This window comes from Malus sylvestris, chromosome 11 (assembly GCF_916048215.2).
Source record: "Malus sylvestris chromosome 11, drMalSylv7.2, whole genome shotgun sequence".
Lineage (NCBI taxonomy): Eukaryota > Viridiplantae > Streptophyta > Magnoliopsida > Rosales > Rosaceae > Malus > Malus sylvestris.
In genome coordinates, this window is record NC_062270.1 from 940,606 (window position 1) to 963,858 (window position 23,253).

The 23,253-nt window shown below is 37.8% G+C and overlaps 1 protein-coding gene across 2 annotated transcripts in view; it reads right to left on the reverse strand.

Annotated features, from left to right (window-relative positions):
- LOC126588443 (DNA (cytosine-5)-methyltransferase CMT3-like) overlaps positions 1–23,253 on the reverse strand; it is a 119,508-nt gene that overhangs the window by 47,327 nt on the left and 48,928 nt on the right. For both annotated transcript variants that reach the window (XM_050253534.1, XM_050253532.1), the window contains one exon: positions 2,830–3,165. In XM_050253534.1, the coding sequence (XP_050109491.1) occupies positions 2,830–3,165 (336 nt within the window). The remainder of the gene's footprint in view (positions 1–2,829; positions 3,166–23,253) is intronic.

Genomic DNA, 23,253 nt, shown 5'->3' on the forward strand with positions numbered 1-23,253 from the left:
TTTTTCCCATCTCTATATCTTTCCATCAATCTTCGTAAGAGATAGATTGCCTCCATGGTTGAGCGCCCTGGCATGAACCCGAATTGGTTGTCCGAAACCCGTGTCTCTTGCCTCAATCTATGCTCAATGACTCTCTCCCAGAGCTTCATTGTATGACTCATTAGCTTAATACCCCTATAGTTCATGCAATTTTGTACGTCGCCCTTATTCTTGTAGATAGGCACCAAAGTGCTCATTCGCCACTCATTTGGCATCTTCTTCGTTTTCAAAATCCTATTGAAAAGGTCAGTGAGCCATGTTATACCTGTCTCTCCCAAAAGTTTCCACACTTCGATTGGTATATCGTCTGGGCCTATTGCTTTTTTATGCTTCATCTTCTTCAAAGCTACAACCACTTCTTCCTTCCGGATTCGACGATAAAAAGAGTAGTTTCTACACTCTTCTGAGTTACTCAACTCCCCTAAAGAAGCACTCATTTCATGTCCTTCATTGAAAAGATTATGAAAATAACCTCTCCATCTGTCTTTAACCGCGTTCTCTGTAGCAAGAACCTTTCCATCCTCATCCTTGATGCACCTCACTTGGTTTAGGTCCCTTGTCTTCTTTTCCCTTGCTCTAGATAGTTTATAGATATCCAACTCTCCTTCTTTGGTATCTAGTCGTTTATACATATCGTCGTAAGCCGCTAACTTAGCTTCTCTGACAGCTTTCTTCGCCTCTTGCTTCGCTTTTCTATACCTTTCACCATTTTCATCAGTCCTCTCCTTGTATAAGGCTTTACAACATTCCTTCTTAGCCTTCACCTTTGTTTGTACCTCCTCATTCCACCACCAAGATTCCTTTTGGTGTGGGGCAAAGCCCTTGGACTCTCCTAATACCTCTTTTGCTACTTTTCGGATACAACTAGCCATGGAATCCCACATTTGGCTAGCTTCCCCCTCTCTATCCCACACACATTGGGTGATTACCTTCTCTTTGAAAATGGCTTGTTTTTCTTCTTTTAGATTCCACCATCTAGTCCTTGGGCACTTCCAAGTCTTGTTCTTTTGTCTTACTCTTTTGATATGTACATCCATCACCAACAAGCGATGTTGATTAGCCACGCTCTCTCCTGGTATAACTTTGCAATCCTTACAAGTTATACGATCCCCTTTCCTCATTAGAAGAAAATCTATTTGTGTTTTTGACGACCCACTCTTGTAGGTGATCACATGTTCTTCTCTCTTCTTAAAGAAGGTGTTGGCTAAGAAGAGATCATATGCCATTGCAAAATCCAAGATAGCTTCCCCATCCTCGTTTCTCTCCCCAAAACCATGGCCACCATGAAAACCTCCATAGTTGCCTGTCTCCCTGCCCACGTGTCCATTTAAATCTCCTCCTATAAATAACTTCTCCGTCTGAGCAATTCCTTGCACCAAGTCTCCAAGATCTTCCCAAAATTTCTCCTTCGAACTCGTATCCAACCCTACTTGAGGTGCGTACGCACTAATCACATTGATAAGTTCTGGTCCTATTACAATCTTGATTGCCATGATTCTATCTCCTACCCTCTTGACATCTACAACATCTTGTACCAAGGTCTTGTCCACGATGATGCCAACACCGTTTCTCGTTCTATTTGTGCCCGAATACCAAAGTTTAAACCCTGAGTTTTCTAGATCCTTTGCCTTACTACCAACCCACTTAGTTTCTTGTAGGCACATAATATTTATCCTTCTCCTCACCATAACTTCCACTACTTCCATAGATTTTCCCGTTAAGGTTCCTATATTCCACGTTCCTAAACGCATTTTGCTCTCTTGAACTGTACCCTTCTGTCCTAGCTTCTTCACCCTCCCCCGTCTAATAGGATCAAAGTACTTCTTTTGTGTGTCCCGGGTAAAGTTGATAGGAGCATATGCTCCCAAACAACTTTGAGTGGAGTCGTTCGAAAAGAAGTTTCTATGGCCCCCTTGCTCATTTAACACTGCATCCGGGTGCCGATGGAGATACAGCGACCCTTGCTCACTTATCACTGTGCTCAGGCCACACAGCGCGCCACTTACGGGTGACGCCCTAGCTTTAGCGCGATTTTGTTGTGGATTCATTTTCATAAGGATTCGACGTGATCATGGAGTGCCGGCTGTCGACTACCTGACGCCCTCCCCCTCCTCCTTTATCCGGGCTTGGGACCGGCCATGTAAGAATTTATCCTGCTTCATACACATTTTATTGGGACCAGGCGGACAGGAGGGAGGGAGGGAGGGTTTACACCCCACCCTGCCACCACCACAAGATTCATCCCTAATGTTCCCACAACCACAAAACACTTTGCAAATTCAACAACTTTAACATTATGCAAATCCAACAAAGAACTGTAAAATCAAGGTTGAAAGCCTGAACCCCAAAATTCTTGAAACCAAACCCTTGATACCATGTTAGACAACACCGAGAGGTAAAAATCATACGAATTTAGGAAATGGGTAAAGAATTAATCCTACCACAAATGCTACACCTACATTAACGCTTGGACACACAAATATTCCAAAACCCATTATTTGTCTTATCATATACCACTTATCCATGAAGTTCACAGTGATCATCTATAACCCCTAAATCTCCAACATTTTCACAAAATACAAATTAAATTCTTTAAAAAAAAAAACAAAATCTTGAAACAAAATCTATCACCTCCCCCGCATATCGCTTGGGGTATTGCTTACGAGCCTCCTCATCTTCCATCGGTTTGCCAATAAACCTCGATTCCTCTCTGTCTTCATCAGCCGCAGCGACCTCCTGAGTCACTGGCTTCCTCGGCGGAGAAGCAGCTTTTTCCACACTCGTTGCTACCTCCTCTTCAACTGTCCCCTTATTGGTTTGCCTCGGATTCTTCAATTTCGTTGGAGAAGCAGCTTTGTCCACACTCGTCGCTAGCTCCTCTTCAACTCTCGCATTTTTTGTTTGCCTCGGCTTCTTCGATTTTGGAGAACAAGCAGATTTTTCCACACTCGCCACTACCTCCTCTTCAACTCCTCCCTCCTTGGTTTGCCTCGTCTTCTTCAATTTCAACGGAGAAGCAGCTTTTTTAACACTCTTAGCTACTTCCTCTTCAACTCTCGCGTTCCTGGTTTGCCTCGTGTTCTTCGACTTCGGCGGAGAAGCAGCTTTTTCCACACTCGTTGCTACCTCCTCTTCAACTCTCGCACTCCTGGTTAGCCTCGGGCTTAGGGATGGGAAATACCCATCGGTGGTTATGGGTAACCACCGTTACCTGCCATTTAAATTAAACGGTTTTGGTATAACTGTTTATCCAAGAAATTTAAATGGACGGTTATGTGTATTAATCGCGGTTATAAATGAGTAACCGTTTACCCATTTATTTTATATATGTAAAACTAACACAAAACATGTTCTCGATCTAATAAAACTTAGCACCCAATAAATTAGTAAGGAATTCATCCGTCATTCTCTCAATAACACTGTTATAGGAATGATGATTCTCATCATCAAGAAATTCACCAAATTAATTTAAATCTCTGGTAGATAATCGTGAAATTGATATAAATACTTTGACAGAAATGTCTTTAAACAATTTTTGTAATCCAATAATACTTAGTAAATATTATATTTACTTTTATTGGTAACTGTTAAAAATATCATTTGTAAACTATTATTTCAATTATTAAAATTATATAAGGACTTAAAAAATTAAAATACGAAAATATATGATAAATGTATCTATAACGGTGTTTAATTGTTAAAAAAAAATTATGACAATTTTTTTTTTAATTTTCAAGTTGTTAAAAAACATATAGAAGGGTGAAAAAAAAAGTAATGGTAAAAAAATAAAATAAATAAACGGGTTAAAAAGGGTAAATAGATAAACGGATATTAAACGGTTACGGTTAAATGGGTATACGATTATGCGTATAGTTAACCGTTTATAAACGGATTATGGATATGGTTATAACCGCTTAAGCAATTACTCAACGGGTAAACGGTTATGCAGGTATGAACATAAATGGTTATAGGTAAATAACCACGGTTACACGCCTACCATAACCGTTGCCCATCAAGTGCCCATCCCTACTCGGGCTCTTAGATTTCAGCGGAGAAGTAAATTTTTCCACAGTCGTTGCTACCTCCTCTTCAACTCTCTCCTTCTTGGTTTGCCTAGTCTTCTTCGATTTCGGCAGAGAAGTAGCTTTTTCCACTATCATGGCTACCTCCTCCTCAACTCTTGCCTTCTTGGTTTGCCTTGGGCTCTTCAATTTTGGCGGAGAACCTGAAGAGGTTCTGGCCTTCGGCTTCCGCTTGCACGCCATTCTGCCTACGACGTAGAGAGGGTGAATAGCCGAAGAAGACAGTGGATCTTAGAGCAACTCCACCCTTGGAGCCCCTCCTGGCAATCCACTATTGAATCCACCATATTGAATAGTAACTGCCTTTAATGAATAGTAACTACCATTAATGAACAGTAATTACCTTTTGCATCTCCATCCTTGGAGCCCCCCTGGCAATAGGTAATAAAATAGTAGTTTTTTTTGTTTGTTTAAATAATATAAAATAAAAAAAACAGGGAAATGGGGCTGTAGGGCCTAGGGCTAACACAAAAAACAATAAAAAAATGCCTTGGCCTTCAGGCTGCAGGCCTGTCAACTATCCACCCTCCTTGTGCTCGGGCTCCCACCCTCACTCGAGCCCTCCATGGCTGGAGAAGAATCAACCGGCCCTCGGGCCCCTTCCTACAGCCCGTCCCTCGAGCAAAGTAGAAGGCTGGAGTTGCTCTTAGAGAGAAAGAGAGGGGAGGAAAGAGAGAGAGAAATGGGCGATAGGGTTTTTTTAGGGCATGAGCGATTGGATTGGGGTTATGTTTTATAGTGGGCCATGAAATTATGGAGTGGGAAGTGCGCGGCTTGTGGGCGGGAAAACGGGAAATTTGGAAAGTGGGGTTTGAATTTTGAGGTGACGTTTGGTTTTGGAGCGTAAGGACTTTGGGGGGTGTTTGGTTGCGGGGGTTAACTTTTCCGTGTGTTTGGCTCTATTTTTGTTTACATTTTTGACTTTTTTTCCGATTTGTATAATATTAATTACCAAATTTACCATAAATGTGTGTTACAGTTGTGTAAACGTAAACAAACGATGAATGCATGATGAGAGTTAATAGAAAGTTGTAATAAGAGATAGACAACGTATTGATTTCGTAAATATTATACAATGTAATGTTAAGTACTATTAATTGTTAACGAAAGTTCACATGCATGATGATCGACATTTTTATTATTTTTTCATAAATTATAACTCATTGTGTATAATAGAGAAAAAAAAGAATTACGAAAGTTCAATAACTCAAACAGAGAAATCAATTTCGTGTAAGTGTACTAATTGCCGTTGCCTACTGCTTAGACGTTTGTGGGTTCTTTAATCTTTTGGTTCATGAAAGTGGTTTTACTTCGAAAAATATTACAAAAATTTACAATTATGGACTTCCCTTAACTTATTAAATATTACAAAAATTAAGGCTCGATTGTAAATATTTTTAAAATGATTAAAAATGTTTTTGGTGAAATTATTTTTGGGTTCCAAAATCACTTAAAGTGCTTTTTGGAAGAAGCATCGGATATGTACTTCTTGCAGGAAGCAGCATATATATGTTTTTTGCAGGAAGTAATTAAAGTGTTTTTTATTTTTTTCTGAATCCACTTAGATTTTTACTAAGAAATGGTTTCAAAAACATTTTCACAAAAACGCTTCCAGTTAATTTAAAAATACTCCCAAATGAGCCCTTAACCGTTTTAGTTTTGACAATTTGGATGGTTAAAATGCATCACGATGTTATAGACAATGAAAGGTGGACACAAGTACTTTCACTAAAAGGAATATATAGAAGTAACAAATTAATTAACTAGATTTGATGAAACATAGCATTAGTAAGAGGCTGCAGATAAGTAAACTCCAAACAGAATAAACAATAGTTGACATTTGAAAAACCTACGACAAATATGAGGGAGTCACCAGTATATATATATATATATATATATATATATATATATATATATATACATTCTCGTTACATAAGAGCTTTTCACGTCACTCAATACTTGGTGCATTCTTAATCATCAATGGTGCTAGTACTGCGTCGGCATGATCCTACCGCAGCATCAATGGCGGTTTTCGAAATTGAATTGTGTTGAGCACTGAAATAAAAAGGAACGAAGTTACCCGAAAAATGTAGAAGCCTTGAGTGGTGAATGATTCTTGGGATGAGTCGCGGACTAAGTCGCTCTCTTTAAGACGTTTCGCGGCTCTGCCCAAAGTGTGCAAGCAGTTCACAAACACCACGTCGTCCCCAGGATAAAACAGCCCAGAACCTTCTTCTTCTGATAAAGTTCTTCCTTGCACAATGGAAGAACCTTCGAACTCACACCCTCTCAATATGTTGCTTTTCAAAACTATATATATCAGAAAATATATTTATATATTTTTTTTCTCTGTATTTCATTGTACCCAAGGACTGCTATATATACTAGAGAGAAAAAGACGTTGAGAATTTGAGATATTAACGAGGGCTTGAAAGTAGGACAAAACGGAAAAACCACAACATAAAGTAATCGCATAGAAAAAAGGGCAAAACGGTTTGAATATATATAAAGTTCTGATGCTTTTCTATGTATATGGGCTGTTTTACATGTTATATATATTAGTCAAAACGTTTGAATATTTATTAGCATAAATATTTAGTCAAAACGTAAAGCAAAATCAAAGTGAAAAGGACGAAACAGTTTGAATATGCTTAATAACATGATCATCTTCTCTATATAGAAAAGGAATTCCACGTTTTATACTTAAGAGGAGATAACTCCTTATCTAATTGATAAGGCCAAAATAAATTGGCTGTTTTAAATATATTTAAATATTTAAATAAAAACATATTTGTTCCAACAAATTGTTTGGGGTAGGATATTTAAAACCATGAGGCTTGTAATATTTATTGAAGTGAAGATTGCGGAGAAGTACAAGGAGGAAGGCAGCGTCGTAGATATAATAGGCAACACATTTGAACCACGAAGGAAATGGGATGGTGATGGATATAAAAAAGGTTGTGACTCCAAAGAAAAGGCCAAAATGATGGAAAATCAGGGTGATTGTTATTCCGGCAGGACAGTAGCTGAAATGAATACATCTGCTTACCAAGATGCAAGTGAAGGCAAGTAAAACTGATAATCCAAGAAAGTCAAATATTACAGGGAGAGGGAGCTGGCCGGAGGGAATTTGAAAGGGAAGAAGCGTTAGTCCGATAGGCGATGTCGAGCAAAACACGAGGATTATACTTGCCCAATCTTAAATTGTTGTTGTTGTTGTTGTTGTGGGACTTGTAGTTAGGTATGGTTTGAGGTTGAGGTGATTAAAAAAAAAGCTGGTATAAAAAAAGCTGGGGTTTATATTTGTGCTTGCTAAACTTCCTGCTTCAGTTTTTTTCTTCACAGTTTTGGGTGAAAAAAGCCAAAAAACAGAAGCAACTTTGAAAAGCTGGCTTTTCAGCTTCTACGCAAACCTCTAAAACATAGGTGAACAGTGACCCTTTAATGAAAGTTTCTGGCAATCCTACCCTGAGCTCTATCTTCCGCCTCCACACTTCTCCGTCAAACCCACCACTCTCCCACACCTCTTCGCCTATCCTGATCCTTCAAACCCACAAACCCCCCCCAAACCACCTTCTCTATCCGCCTCCACACCGCCGCATGCCAGAGACAGAGTCATCGACTTTGGAAAATACAAGGGCAAGATGCTGGGCACCTTTCCTTAAGTGCACCTTAAGTAGGTGTCCAAAAATCTCCACGCTCGCGACTTCGAGGATTGGGCAAAGCTCGCCGACCAAGTCCTTAACGACGCCGTTTACTGGGACCGGAGCTGGTGGAGAATGTCCTGAACGGAAATCCGAGGAAAACAGACCTAGCGTCTGATGTCGTTTCGTCCATCGAGTTATGGTGGCTCTAAACCCATCAAGAACCCTAATTTTTCAAAACCCATTTCTCCTTTTCACTGATACATTCACTCAGCTCAAGCTAAGGCGGTTGATTCCGAGGATTCCTAGTAGGATGAATAGATAGTGCAGAGAGAGTGCAGAGAGATTGGTATCTTTCTTGACTACTAATTCGCTGTGGTATGGGAGGAAAACTACTAAAAAATGATTAGCCACTTTCGAGCCTTTGTCCGACCAAACCACTGATGGTTAGCCTTAAAAAAAAGTACCATTCTCTTTGTCTCATCAAGAAGTATGATTTTCATTTCAAATCACTCGATGTTGTTGAGTATTGTAGAAGTTATGAGCGTTTAAAGTTTACCCAGTTTCCGACAAGTTTTCCAGTTTTCCCGCGGACCAGTCACCTTTTAGACTATTTTTTGGCCATCTTCGGCAACCATTGGGCTTCCAAATAGGTATAATTTTATTCTACACTTTTCTATCTTCATTTTGATATATTATGGGTTGAATTTGGTTAAGAAACGATTGAGTTACAAAGTTTTGAAAATTGCCCAAATAGTTTTTAACGGAATGACCAAAATCATAGATGATGGACAATCTCAGGGACCGTTTCTATTGATTTTAAATCTCAGGGACCATTTCTATTGATTTTAAATCTCAGAGACTATTTCTATTGATCATGCAAATCTCAGGAACCATTTTGTATAATAAAAAATAATTTTATTTGTAATTTCGGATAGAATTTTTAATCTGTCTCGTTGTACCACGTGCCATTAAATACGAAATTACAACCCCAAGGATTTGAGAAAATATAAGATTGTGGTGTAAGTTGGAAGATAATGATAAGATATTTATAGAAAAATTAAATCAATTTTTTTTTAATTTTTTAATTTTTTAAATTTTTTAAATTTTTTAAATTTTTTTTTTACATTCTTATTAATTTTTACATTTTTTATTAATTTTATAACTAACGTTATCATGACGTCAGCCTTGCATCAGTGCGCCTCAGGTGCTCGGGCCGTGAATTCTTGCCTCCCCTCTCCCACGAGGCCTCCCCTAGCCCAATTGCCCACATGGGCTGGAGCAAGGAAGGTTGGCGATTTGGGTTTCTGAGCAGCCGATCCCCATGGCAATGCACAACGCTGGACTTGCTCTAAATATCACCCTTATGTTGTGGAAAAGAACCATTTATGTGAAATTTGCAATGAATTGGCATGTCAAGAATCATATAATTTGGGGATTCCAACAATCATGGAGATAAGCAGAAAATTGGTCAAAAAGTTATTTTGATATTAACAATCAACACTTAAGTAATAATCTAATCATTAACAATCATATAATATGGTTTACAAAATAAAATTTGAATAGATAGTCTCCCTAACATCACTCTTTATTTCAATTTAGTTTTCTGTCAAAGTTAAGAAGTCAATACACTCAAAACAAAGAGGTTATAAAAAATGTACATCACTTTTGTGTTCCATCCATACGGCTAAATGGTAAAGTCAGTTTTCTAAGAAGGGAAAAATCAGTCGGTTTGTGACATAAATCCAACAAAACATTACTGTGATCAAAACTATATCTTCAAATTATCGATTTTGCTAATTTTTTAACTGTTGCAAAATGGAAACAATTATGATTATACAATCACATAATGGAGTAGACCAATTATCTAGTCTTACTTTTCACTTGTGAGTGTTTCTATATTCATTGCTGCTAAACAACTAATCATGAAAACTCACTTGCCCACGAGCTTGAATTATATCTTCATCACTGATTTCAATTATATTGAACATAAAAATCCAATCAGAAAACAAACAAACAAACAAACAAACGGTAACCAGCCTGTTAAAACACAAAAGGACTACTTGGGAGTAAGCCGACAAAAAATAATACAGATGAAGTAGAAACTAAAACCTACTCGTTGGAGTTGTTTTGCCCATTCCTCTTTGCCTTCTGCACCAATGCAAGGATCAAAATCAAAACTAGAAAAGGGCAAAAAGTAGTAAAGCATTCCACAAACATATATCAAGCTAATGCCATTGATGTCCCCCACCACCTCGCTCCACGTCGTACCAGATCCTAGCCTAGGTACTGGTGTATCTGTTCCACAAACATATATCAAGCTAATGCCATTGATGTCCCCCCCCCCCCCCACCAACTCGTGCCCCCACCAACTCGCTCCACGTCGTACCAGATCCTAGCCTAGGTACTGGTGTATCTGTGTCCATGCTGCATCGGATCCCAGCCTATGCGTTGGTGCATCCAGGTCCACGAAGCACCATATCAGAGCCCATTTAGGTCTCTGTCCTTGGGCTTGCACCTGCAACCCATTTTTCTGTGATGTTGGGCCTGCCTGCATGATCAGCCCGTAACCAACCCAGCCCAATTTCTTTGGGCCTGGACCTCACAGTTTTATTTTTCCAGCCCACCTCGCTCCACGTCGTACCAGATCCTAGCCTAGGTACTGGTGTATCTGTTCCACAAACATATATCAAGCTAATGCCATTGATGTCCCCCCCCCACCAACTCGCTCCATGTCGTACCAGATCCTAGCCTAGGTATTGGTGTATCTGTGTCCATGCTGCATCGGATCCTAGGCTATGCACTGGTGCATCCAGGTCCACGAAGCACCATATCAGAGCCCATTTAGGTCTCTGTCCTTGGGCTTGCACCTGCAGCCCATTTTTCTGTGATGTTGGGCTCGCTTGCATGATCGGCCCGTAACCAACCTAGCCCAATTTCTTTGGGCCTGGACCTCACGGTTTTATTTTTCCAGCCCACCCATGGGCTTTGGCCCATTATTTTGGGCCCCAAATTTAATTGCCTAATTATTTTAGCCCCATGGGTTTCATAATTTTTCACCTACATTTTAAATTTGGCCCGAAGTCCAAATAAATAATTAATTCAATTATAGACCTGAAGTCCTATTTGCATATTTTATTGTTGCATATTTCTGTATATATATTTGTGTTTTTCTGCAGGAACATATGAATTTGAAGTTTATAATTATTTCGAAAAATGAAGTTCATACAAACACTTATTTGAAAACTTGAAGTTTTCCTTAAAAACATCACCCATGAAAACCCGAAGCTTTTTCATGTGAATTTAAACCAATACATGCCTATTAGAACCTGAATGCTTTACTCCTATGTGAATGGATTGATTTTTTTTTCTCCATTACACTAACCACATGTCACATCCCGGCCCGGGCCCCCACCACATCCCCGGCTCGATTCACCGTAGCACGATATTGTCCGCTTTGGGCCCCTACCACGCCCTCATGGTTTTGTTTCTGGGAACTCACACAATAACTTTCCAGTGGGTCACCCATCCTGGGATTGCTCTCGCACGAACTAGCGTAGCTTCGGAGTTCCTACGGAACCCGAAGCCAGTGAGCTTCCAAAAGGCCTCAAGCTAGGTAGAGATGAAAATATACATATAAGGCTTACATGATCCACTCCCCTGGGCGATGTGGGATGTAACACCACATCTTGTCCATCTATTTTGTGATAGGAAGAAGTTGAATTTGAACAAACTTGACTGCACCGCTTTGGAGGTCTTTGGAAGAAACTACCTCAAGTGGGTCCAAGATGTGAAGCTCCACCTCACTACAAAGAACTTACGTCTCGCTATTGAAGATGAGACAAATAACTTGGTTGGCGAAATTGAGAAAGCTATTGCCATGATCTTCATCTGAAGACACATTCATGATGCACTGCAAACAGAGTACCTTGCTGAGGAGGATCCACAAGCACTCTGGGTTGCTTTGGCTGATCGCTTTGATCACCAAAATGATATCTTCTTGCCTGAAGCAAGACATGACTGACAGCATTTACGCTTCCAAAACTTTAAGTATGTGAATGAATATAATTCTGAAGTTTGTCGAATTCGATCACTTCTCAAGTTTTCGTATTTGATCTCTGTTTTACTTCTTGCTGAAAAGTAGAATCAGTTGTCAATAAAAAATCATCAAGCTCGACTTACTGGGGCGACTGTTGTGCCTGAAACATATTATAGCACAAACAAACGCCCAAAATGCCACAATAGACGTGGTAGGGGTGGTCAGAAGCCACCCCATCAAGGTCAACAGAGCCAAGACCCATTGAAGAGAGGAAACCGAGCCCATAAGTGCCCTAACCTCGCTCATAAGGCCCTAAACTTTAAGAATAAAGGCAAAACACATGAAACCATAGATGCGGATATGTGATATCATTGTGGTTCAAATGATCATTGGTCCCGTGTTTGCCAAGCTTCCCAGAAGGTTGTAGCTGAATATCATTCTCGTCGTAAGAAGTTTGAATCAAATTTTGTACAAATGGATGAACCGGAAAGTACCCAAATGGAGGTTTTTGACTTTCAAGAGGATACCACATCTGTGGAAGATTAGAATCTTAGACATGAACTATTTTTCTAGTTGAAATTTAGACAATGGAGTTGAATTCCACCTAGTGGCCGAACCCCTCTTGAACAATTTTCCTATATGTTTGGATGATTTGTTGGTGATTTGTTTTTGGATATTAAGTTTTTAATTAATTACCATCCTTGAATACTTAAATTATTTTGAATGGATATTTGTTTTTAGAACTTTTATGCATGTGACCAATTCAAATTAATTTTTTATTCTAGGTATGATTAGTGGGAAAATTAGTTGTCTGGCAGATAGTGCAACCACATATACCGTTTTGTGTAAACACATCTATTTCACTAACTTCATACGTAAGAATACACATCTAACAATCCTCTTAGGCCCATCCAACCTAATCGAAGGATACGGTGAGGCATGTATAATGTTGTCCAATGGAACAATTTTGACCATTGATAAGGCACTTTATTCTTCGCGTTCCGGAAGAACGTTGTTGAGTTTCAAGGACATAAAAGGTAATAATTACCATACTAAAACCTATGTAGAAAATGGAGTTGAATTTTTGTGCATAACTTCCTAATATTATGGCCAGAAGCGTATTTTAGAGAAGATGGAGCATATCCCGAATAGTCTGTATACTACGACCATACGCCTTATAGAAACCTACTATGTAGCCAACCCTACCTCTGGGACTGCGCATGAAATTACAGTTTGACATGATCGTTTGGGACACCCTGGACGAATAGTGATGCGTTGTATCCTCAAATCATCACATGGGCATCCACTAACCCGAAGTTTAGGTTTGATTCAAGGAATCACATGTCAAACATGCTCTATGGGAAAACTTATTATTAGGCATTCTTATGACAAGATTTGTTCGAATCCTAATATTTTTCTACAAAGGATTCGGGGGGGGGGGGGACATTTGTGGACCGATTCACCCTATATGCAGGACCATTTACATATTTTATGGTTTTGGTTGATGTTTCCACACACTGGTCACACGTGTTCTTGTTGTCCACAAGGAACGTTGCATTATCCAAACTGTTGGATTAGGTTATCAAGCTTAGGGCTCACCACCTTGATTATCTGATCAAATATATTCGATTGGATAATGCTGGAGAACTCTCCTCTAAAACTTTTGATGACTATTGAGGTTGAAGTTGAACATCTAGTACCCCATGTTCACACCCATAACGGCTTGGCAGAGGCATTCATTTAGCGTTTATAAATGATTGCTCGATCGTTGGTCATACATACCAATCTCCTAATCGCTGCTTGGGGGGCCATGCAATATTGCACGCAGTCATGTTGGTCCGTTTGAGGCCTGTTGCGACCCAACCATATAGCGCCCTTCAGTTGGTTACCAGATACGAACCTCACATATCACATCTGCACTTTTTTCAACTATCTAGCGCGAGGGACATGATCACATATTCCAGCTACAAATATACCAAGCAGGACCACATTCTAACTTAGGTAATGGTCACCCATCGTGGATATACCAAGCATGATCACTCCTAGAATGCATACGGTCCCCCATGGCGAATAAACTAAACAGAACCATAGGTATAGTCTAATAACGTAGGCAATGATCAATCATCGCAGATATACCAAGCATGATCACCCATAACAGTCCCCCATCGCGGATATACCAAGCAGGAATGTATCCTATAACTCTGGGTAGTGATCACCAATCGTGGATATACCAAACATGATAACTCCTAGAATGCGTATGGTCTCATATTGTGGATATACCAAGCAGAACCATAAGCATAGTCTAATCATGCAGGTGGTGATCACCCATCGCGGATATACCAAGCATGATCACCTTGTAATATGTATGGTCCCCTATCGCAGATATACCAAGTAGGACCATCCATGTACCACTTTTACATGGTGCAGTAAGTTCAACACATAACCTACCCCTATGAGTTACAATGTAGGCACCTACACTATGATCTTCTCACGGCCTATAACTAACATGTCACACAAGCATAAAAGTTAAATTTATCGTCATCGTCCAGGTTTGACTAGTTCATCCCCTTCTCTCATTTCCCTCATTTCATCTTCCTGATTCCTCCCTTATTTCTCTCATTTTCTCCGTCTCTCCCATTGCCATCTGGCAGCTTCCTTTTTTTTTTTAAACAACTAAAATGCCTCTAATTTCTTCTTTTCAACTCCAATTTACGAACAGTTTTCCCCTACGTGCTTGTAGGATCGAGCTTAATTCGAAAACATTAAGAGTGACCCCCCCCGAAGGTTTACGGATTTTAAATAATTATTTCCAAAAAATTAAACTTTGTAACCAAGTAATTAAAATCTAAAATTAATTTAAATTCGTGAAATTACTATAAAATCTCGCGAATTCAAAATACGTAAATTATAGTAGTGAAATCCAGAAACGAGACTTCACAATCAGCATGGTTGTCACCACCATTGCCACCGACAATGTCATCACCACCGACGATGTCATCACCACCACCATAGTCATCATTGTTATTGGCACCACTGCTACCTTTTCACCTCAAACACCAGGCCCTATTATTGACTCCACCACCTTATCCCCACCATTGCCACTACCATCACCACCACAAACACTAGGCCCTATTATTGACTCCACCACCTTATCCCCACCATTGCCACTACCATCACCACCACTATCCTCATTACCGTTGCCGTCGCCACCACCCTTACTATCATGTCCACTTTTTTATTGTATACAATTATATCATTTTGACATTAAATTTTATCAAATACATTTATACTGACTTTCATACTTTGGAGAAATTTTTCATTATGACCGGAACATGGATGGTACACATGTGTTTATATAAGTGGTGGAAAATTTTAATTTTTAAGTTATTAACTTTTCAACACACATATCCCACTATTTGTATAATGACACGTATTGTACCACCCCGTATTCCAGTCACATTGAAAAATCTCTCCATACTCTGATCACTTTCAGAAAAACAAGTCATCAAACGTCAAACCGCTTAACCACGAGCTGGTGGCTTAGTGGTAAATGGTGGATTGCGAGGCTTCCTTCAAATTAAAAACTGGAGATCTCGGGTTTGAAACCCGCTGCTGGTGTTGAAGCCATACTTGTGGCTAGGGGGAGGCTGAAATGCCTATGCGAGTCTTTCCGGCCCCCGAAAGAGGTAGATAACCGTGGCTTGCCACCAATTATCCCCATTTCAAGAAGGAAAAAAAATCTAATTGGTTTCTTTGGTTGGCCTGGCTAAACAATCCTTTTCTTTTTCCCAAAACAATACTCTAATTCTTTTAAATTATAAAACTTCGAACATTATTACAAATGGAGGAGCATACAAATCTATCCATTTTGATTACCTAAGCTATACAAATGTGCCCCATTTTAATGCATGACATTTTCATCACGAAAGAAGGTTAGGCATTTGCTTTCTCATTTCCATTAATTGAAGAGAGGTGGAAAAGACAAGGAAGAGAGGCTCGGTCCAATTGGCTTTAAAGTTGTGACACCCATAGATGCATAATGGTTAACTTTCACTTTTTTTCTTCGCCAGAAATGCTATACTTTTTGACTACAAAGAAAGGCAAATTAAGTTCTCCAAAAAAAAAAAAGAAAAAAAAGAAAGGCAAATTAAAGATATAGTTTGAAGAGCAGTACATGATATATTTGACGATCTGTTATTAGAGATTAGTGGAATTTGTTTCAAAATTCACAGTATGATCTACTCTAATATTATGTTTGGATGAAAAAATTTAATATTACTAAGGATTTTAAAATGACGAAAATTGAAATGATAAGATTTTATTTTCTAGAATTTGTGAATTTTTTTGTTTGGTTAACCTAAAAGAACAATATAATTGAATATGAAATTTGTTAGTTTTAAACTCTCAATCATAGAAATTGGGAAATGACACTTATTTACATGCAATTTAAACTTGAGAATTGGAGGTCCCAAATTCCAAGTTTTTTTTCCACGCGGAAACTCTAAATTTCTATGTTTATGAATCTAAACAAGGGAATTGGTTCATGTCAATTTATAAATTCTGACTTTATCCAAATTCTAATTTTATTTCTCTCATCCAAACATAGTGTAAAAAATCCTCACCATGATCGTTGAGTTAAAAAAAATAAAAATTAACTTGGAAACTATCTGGTTATCAAGTAAATATAAACCAAATAATTATGAATTTACCTAATTTTTTTATGAAATTTTTGTTGAAAGAAGATGAAAAATGGAAAAGTCCACATATACACAACAATGCTAAAATAATGCCATAATAATGCCACTCTAGAAAATTATTGGCGTATAATGACCTTTTTTAGGTGAAATGATGACGATTTATTTGATACTAATTGAAAATATTGATACAAACATAAAAAGAAACATTCGAACTAAAATTTAAGAGTTCCTGAATTCAAAGAGGTTGCAATAAAATTTAAGAGTTCCTGAAAATAACTCTTAAGATGGTACATTTTTTTTGAACAACTAACGATGGTACATTCAAATATAAACCACAGACATTTTGGGAACCATGTACATTCTAATTGCTGGAAGATATTGTATTAAAAGCCAATATAAGAAATGCTAATGGGATTTTCTTAGGCTCAAGTTTAACATTACTTTCTGTGCAAAAAATATGACGTGACATGGAGTCCATAGAGTGTCTCATTTTTAAGAGAATCCCTTAGTATTTCTCAAGCAAATATTAAGCAACTAAGATTGCAGCCATGCGAGTTGGTTTGCTGTATGCCATGGAATGCAGGCTTCAAAACTAAATTCTCTCACGTGTTTTTGTATGGTAGGGATGCGAGTTCGTTTGCTGTATTCCACGTTTTCTCTCTGTTTGGATAACTTTTTTTTTTTATTTTTTTTATTTTTTAAGAAATATATAGAAGTTCGATAACTCTAAACACTTACGAATGGTGGACACAAATACTTTCACTAAAAGAAATATATAGAAGTAGCAAATTAATTAACTAGATTTGTTGAAACATAGCATCAGTGAGAGGCTTGAGACAACTAAACCCCAAACAGAATAAACAACGGTTGACATTTGAAAAACCTACGACAAATATGAGGAAGCCACTAGTACTGCAGTCCAGTGCACTAATCAGTATATGCGTGTCTGTGTGTGTATATATATTCATACACACACACACATCCTCGTTACATGACAGTTTTTTTCACGTCACTCAATACTACTGGTGCATGCTTGATCATCAATGGTGCTAGCACTACCTCCGCATGATTCTGCCGCAGGATCAATGGCGGGGATAGGGTACTTAAAACCATGAGTTTTGTAATATTTATTGAGGTGAAGATTGCAGAGAACTACAAGGAGGAAGGTGACGACGTAGATAGACAAGGCAGCACATTTGAACCACAAAGGAAATGGTATGGAGATGGATATGAAGAAGGCTGTGACCCCAAAGAAGAGGCCAAATTGATGGAAAATCAGGGCGATTGTTATTCCACCGGGATAGTAGTTGAAGTGAATAAACTTGCTTACCAAGATACAAGTGAAGGCAAGTAAGACTGAGAGTCCAAGAAAGTAAAAGATTACAGGGAGATGGAGCTGGCTGGAGGGACCTTGGAAGGGGAGAAGTGCTATTCCAATCGCCGCTGTCAAGCAAAACACTACAATTATCGTTGCCCAGTCTAAGTTGTTGTTGTCGTACTTACTGTTAGTCCTCCCGTCTGCAACTTGCCTTGCGGCTTCTAGGTCACGATGGGAATCGCGATCTCGATCGATGGGACCAATTATCAGAAGTTTGAGCCGTTGGGTTGGCGTTACTATAACTGCAAGGAGAAAAGGCTTCAAGTACTGATCCCAAGCAGTATTAACAACAGAGCTCATTTTATTCTGCACAAAGGTTGGTAGAGATGGAGATATATATATGTGGAGGCAGAGGTCCTTGATGAGGATATGGTTTCTGAGATTTGATGGTTTGAATGGAAGAGGTATTTGATGCTCAGGAAATGTTTGCATGCAGATATATAAACTGGCAAAGAGAGAGAAATGGCAGATGTCTTGGCAGATGTGAGGGAGAGATTTTTCCTACACTGGGTGGTACACCACGTATCACTATACAAATGGTGAGATATGTGTGCTAAAAAGTTAATAACTTAAAAAATAAAATTTACCACCACTCCTATTAAAACACGTGGTGTACCACTTGTGTTCCCGTCACAACTAAAAATTTCTTATGTTTGGGAACTTAACCTTCTAGTAATTTAAAAAAGCAAATTTTATAATTAATTAAGGAGAAACTAGGTTCCCATCTCTCTTTTTCAACGTTGAAACATTTTTTTTTCAATTTTTAATCAAAGTTTCTTGATTTTAATAAAGAAAAAAACTACAAATAAAGTGTACTTTTAATACTTAATTTTCTATTGAAACAACACTTTTTAAATATTTGAAGGAAAAACAAAAATTAACACGTATAGAAGATGACATCATTAGTCTTTCTTCTCTAAAATTTAAGTTACAAAAATACCATTTTATTGTAGCACATGTGGTGCGGTCGAACTTTAGGGATGATTATACCCTACTACCTTTCCAGTTGAGACAATTAAATCCCTGATTATATCATACTACCTTTCCTAGGCAATTCAAGGAAATTGTAAGCAAAAGCAAAATTGTCCCAAGGAACACAAGTGAGTGGTGGGGAATCTCTCTTGTCTCCTCCAAAAGGTGGAAGCATCGACCCATGGGTTTTGTCTCTTTGGGTTTTAAAAGATATTATGTAGGATCCCTCAAAATTGAAATATTTTCAAAGACAACCCAGAATTGAACGAAAGAGGGAATTAGTTCAATTACAATAATATAATGGTGGATAAAATATTATACTTGCGACCAAAGAACCGGAGTTGAATGAAATATTATAACATTTTCTTCAAAAAGTTTTCAAGGTAACGATGCTTAAAAAGTAGGATGACGGATGAAATATTGGCAAAGTGGATGATGCGAAACATGCACAAATCAATTGGAAACCACTGAAAAGCGTATGGAATTTGGAAGGAACGTAGCTCAACGTGTGTTAAAAAGGGTCTAGTTTCGAAAAATCAAACTGAGGTTCCCTGGGTCAAATATTATAAAAATTGAACGGGACAAAGTTGAATTGTGATTGGGGAGAAATATTTCCAGCGGGGGTATTTTTTTCTTTTGGTTTGATCACTTCCACCTGGTTTAGGAGGACAAGAGCAATGACATTTAAATTGACCTTATTATTCACTTTAAATAATACTTGTTTTTGTGCAACTTCACCTGTTAGGTGAGGCAATTCCTATTCACATATTTTTTCTTTTCATTTTTTCATGTTTGGTCCGGGATGTGCCTTGGATCTACTCGATAAATTGTACATGAATCTCTTCCACATTTGGAGCACCATCATCTCATTTTTCTTGACCAAGCCATGAGTAACACGCACCCAACACTCGAGCAAAATAACTTCTCCAATCGACCTATTTGTCTTCTTACTCATTTTTTCTAGTAAAAAAAAAAGGTTTGAAAAGTCGAAAATTAATAGTGTTGCAAGACATTTATGTCCGTCCACTAATTTAGTGTAATTGTTGGAACCGTTTAAGCTATGGATTCTTCAAATGAATTGTCATTTTCCTTATTGGATCATGCAATTGATTCTCCCTCTTGAATTAAGAAAATTTGTCTAATTTGCCAAGATAATTGCCTCACTACAATATAAAAGTAATTATGCCTCACACTATAACACACTAAGAAACTCTCAAATAAAATTCACTCATTCTCTCAAATTGTTTTCATCGCAACACGTTATTAGTACTTTCGCTCTAACCGAATCAAAACATGCAGTTTGATTTTTCTCACCATTTTAGGAACAAAATTTCAATCTCTCTTAATATTGAAAGTAGGATCATTTTTGCGTTTTGAAGCAAATATTTCATTTTATGATTTCAAATTTATGTCAAACCCGCAATTATACGTTCAATAATACCAGGAAGCATAAAACTTTCACCATACGAAAAATAACGATGGTGCATGATAAACATGTGTATATCATCTGTAACCTTCAGTAATTAAGTCTTCGACAGCCTGCTTACATAAATGATACAAAACGTGCAACAGATAATACTGCAAGCATAAATAAGAATAGTTGCAGAGTCCAGTTCATTCATTGGCACCCAGGTGTCTTCCTCAGGCGGGCCTGTAGCCCTTCCAATAAATCTACATACATCACAAGGCAAGCAAATTTTGCATGAGGAACTAATGAATTTAGATTTGCATTAACCATTTACTCGCATACTATGTCGTTATAAATATTTAAAGAACATGCATTTATAAATTTCGAAGTTCATACCTTTAGGTATATTTCCTTCTCATTTTTTTTGGGGGTCACCAAAACATACTCCTACGCAATCAACTCTAAAAATTTCAGAATCATCCTTAACATTTCCTCTAACATCTTCTTCCTCTTCATCATCTTCCTTCCGAAAGAATTCAAGCATACTCTTCTCGACATCCGCCTCTAAATTGTCAGTCTCAACCAACTTTAAGCAGAAGCAATATTTTCTCCATTCCTTGAGCATTTTGAGGAAATCTTCAGCAGCTTCATTTCGGACCTGATGTGTGAATTGGACAGTAAATTATACAAAAAGAAAAATTAAAGCACCACATCACAGGTGAGGAAAACGGTAGGATACAAACACAAACATCTGTCTCTGGATAGTTCTGTACTTCTGTTCTAGACTCTTGCAAGCGTATCCATTGCAGTCAACAGCCCATATCTAAACGACATAAACAAGAAAACAATATCAGGCTTTGCCTTCATGTCTATTCAATATATGTCAAAAGATTAACATAAAATAAATTAAGAAAGAGGAACTTACTGTTACAAGATTGACACTGCCCAAATGTGCACCAAGGCACAAGCCAGTGGACATCCCTTCACACCCAAATCTAGGTCCAGGAGCCTTACTTCTGATTTCGCACACACCATTTGACAGCTTTGAATCAACCTCACTATCCAAACAACACATCATCCTCAACAGAGATAACATGTGAATTCATATGAACCTTGCAAATGAAAGAAAGAAAAAACCAGCATCATGACAGTAAGTAGAAAGAGAACAATATCCTGTTCGCAGATTGACAAAAGTAGAATACGGTAGCAAATACTTGGTGTCGCAATAGTAATTGCACACTGGAATTGATTTACTCTTCACATCTTGATCAACCTGAGAGAAAAAGGACAACTCATTCATGTTGGACTTCATGAACAACCAAAAAAGCATGAATATGGAAACTTCAAGCATACATTTAGTGTCAGCCTAATAATATGAAGTTTTTCAACAAGACAATCCAGATGGTTGTTGTCTCGGACATCTGAAAAAAATACACGCTCACAAGCAACACTAGCACAGTGCTTTATGACCTACAAGAAAGCGAAAAACTAATAATTCAGCGCCCAATAGCAGGATTCTTACTTTTTAATGTAACAAAACCATGAAACAAAGTATTTGGAAAGAGAATCATGAAAAGGTTTCTTTTGAAATATCTTACAGTGTCTCATGATCTATAGTATCATTGTGCAGTAAATATAATATACCACCAATTGCCTCAAACATTTCCACAATCTTACAAATGTAGGGTTCCTCTTTCGTCTCTCCCTAAACATAAAAATGAATGGGAAACATTGTCAAATCACATAATAGCAAATAAAAACAGAGTACATTAAAACATTCTGTGCACATGAATCACTCACTACAACCAAAATTTCAGCTATCTTTACCTTGAAATATGGCACGTCAAATTATATAAATATAACCCATATGTTGTGGAAAATAACCATTTATGTGAAATTTGTAATGAATTGGCATGTCAGGAATCATATAATTTGGGGATTCCAACAATCATGGAGATAAGCAGATAGATTGATAAGCAGAAAATTAGTCAAAAAGTTATTTTGATATTAGCAATCATCACTTAGGTAATTATCCAATCATTAACAACCACGTAATATGGTTTACAAAATAAGGTTTGAATAGATAGTCTCCCCAACATCACCCTTTATTTCAGTTTAGTTTTCTGTCAAAGTTAAGAAGTCAAAGCACTCAAAACAAAGAGGTTGTAAAAAATGTACATCACTTTTGTGTTCCATCCATACGGCTAAATGGTAAAGTTAGTTTTCTAAGAAGGGAAAAATCAGTCGACTTGTGACATAAATCCAACAAAACTTTACTGTGATCAAAACTAAATCGTCAAATTATCGATTTTGCTAATTTTTGTACTGTTGCAAAAGGGAAACAATAATGATTATACGATCACATAATGGAGTAGACCAATTAGCTAGTCTTACTTTTCACTTGTGAGTGTTTCTATATTTTTTTATGCTAAACAACTAATCATGAAAACTCACTTGCACATGGGCATCATCATAAGTGATTCCATCCACCAACGCCTTTGTGTAGTGACGACGAGCTTGAATTATATTGAACATAAAAATTGCAATCAGAAAACAAACAAACAAACAGTAACCATCCTGTTAAAACACAAAAGGACTACTTGGAGTAAGCCAATGAAAAAATATACAGATGAAGTAGAAACTAAAACTTACTCGTTGGAATTGTTTTGCCCATTCCTGTTTGCCTTCTGCACCAATGCAAGGATCAAAGTCAAAACTAGGGCAAAAAGTCGTAGAGCATTCCACAAACATATATCAAGCTAATGTCATTGGTTGACACTCAAGTTCAATATCTTCAGCATGTATTTCCTGAATCAAATACAGTGGCAGATGAAATATCTTCACTTCTTTTGGTCATAACTAACCTAACGTATCAGTTTGCTTCTCAAATTTTGCTATTACCAAAGGGCAATACTCTTTGTAATTGTCCTTTCATAACATTTCTTCCTTTCTTTTCGTGACCCAGTGATTCTGAATAACATAGAACGCTCACAA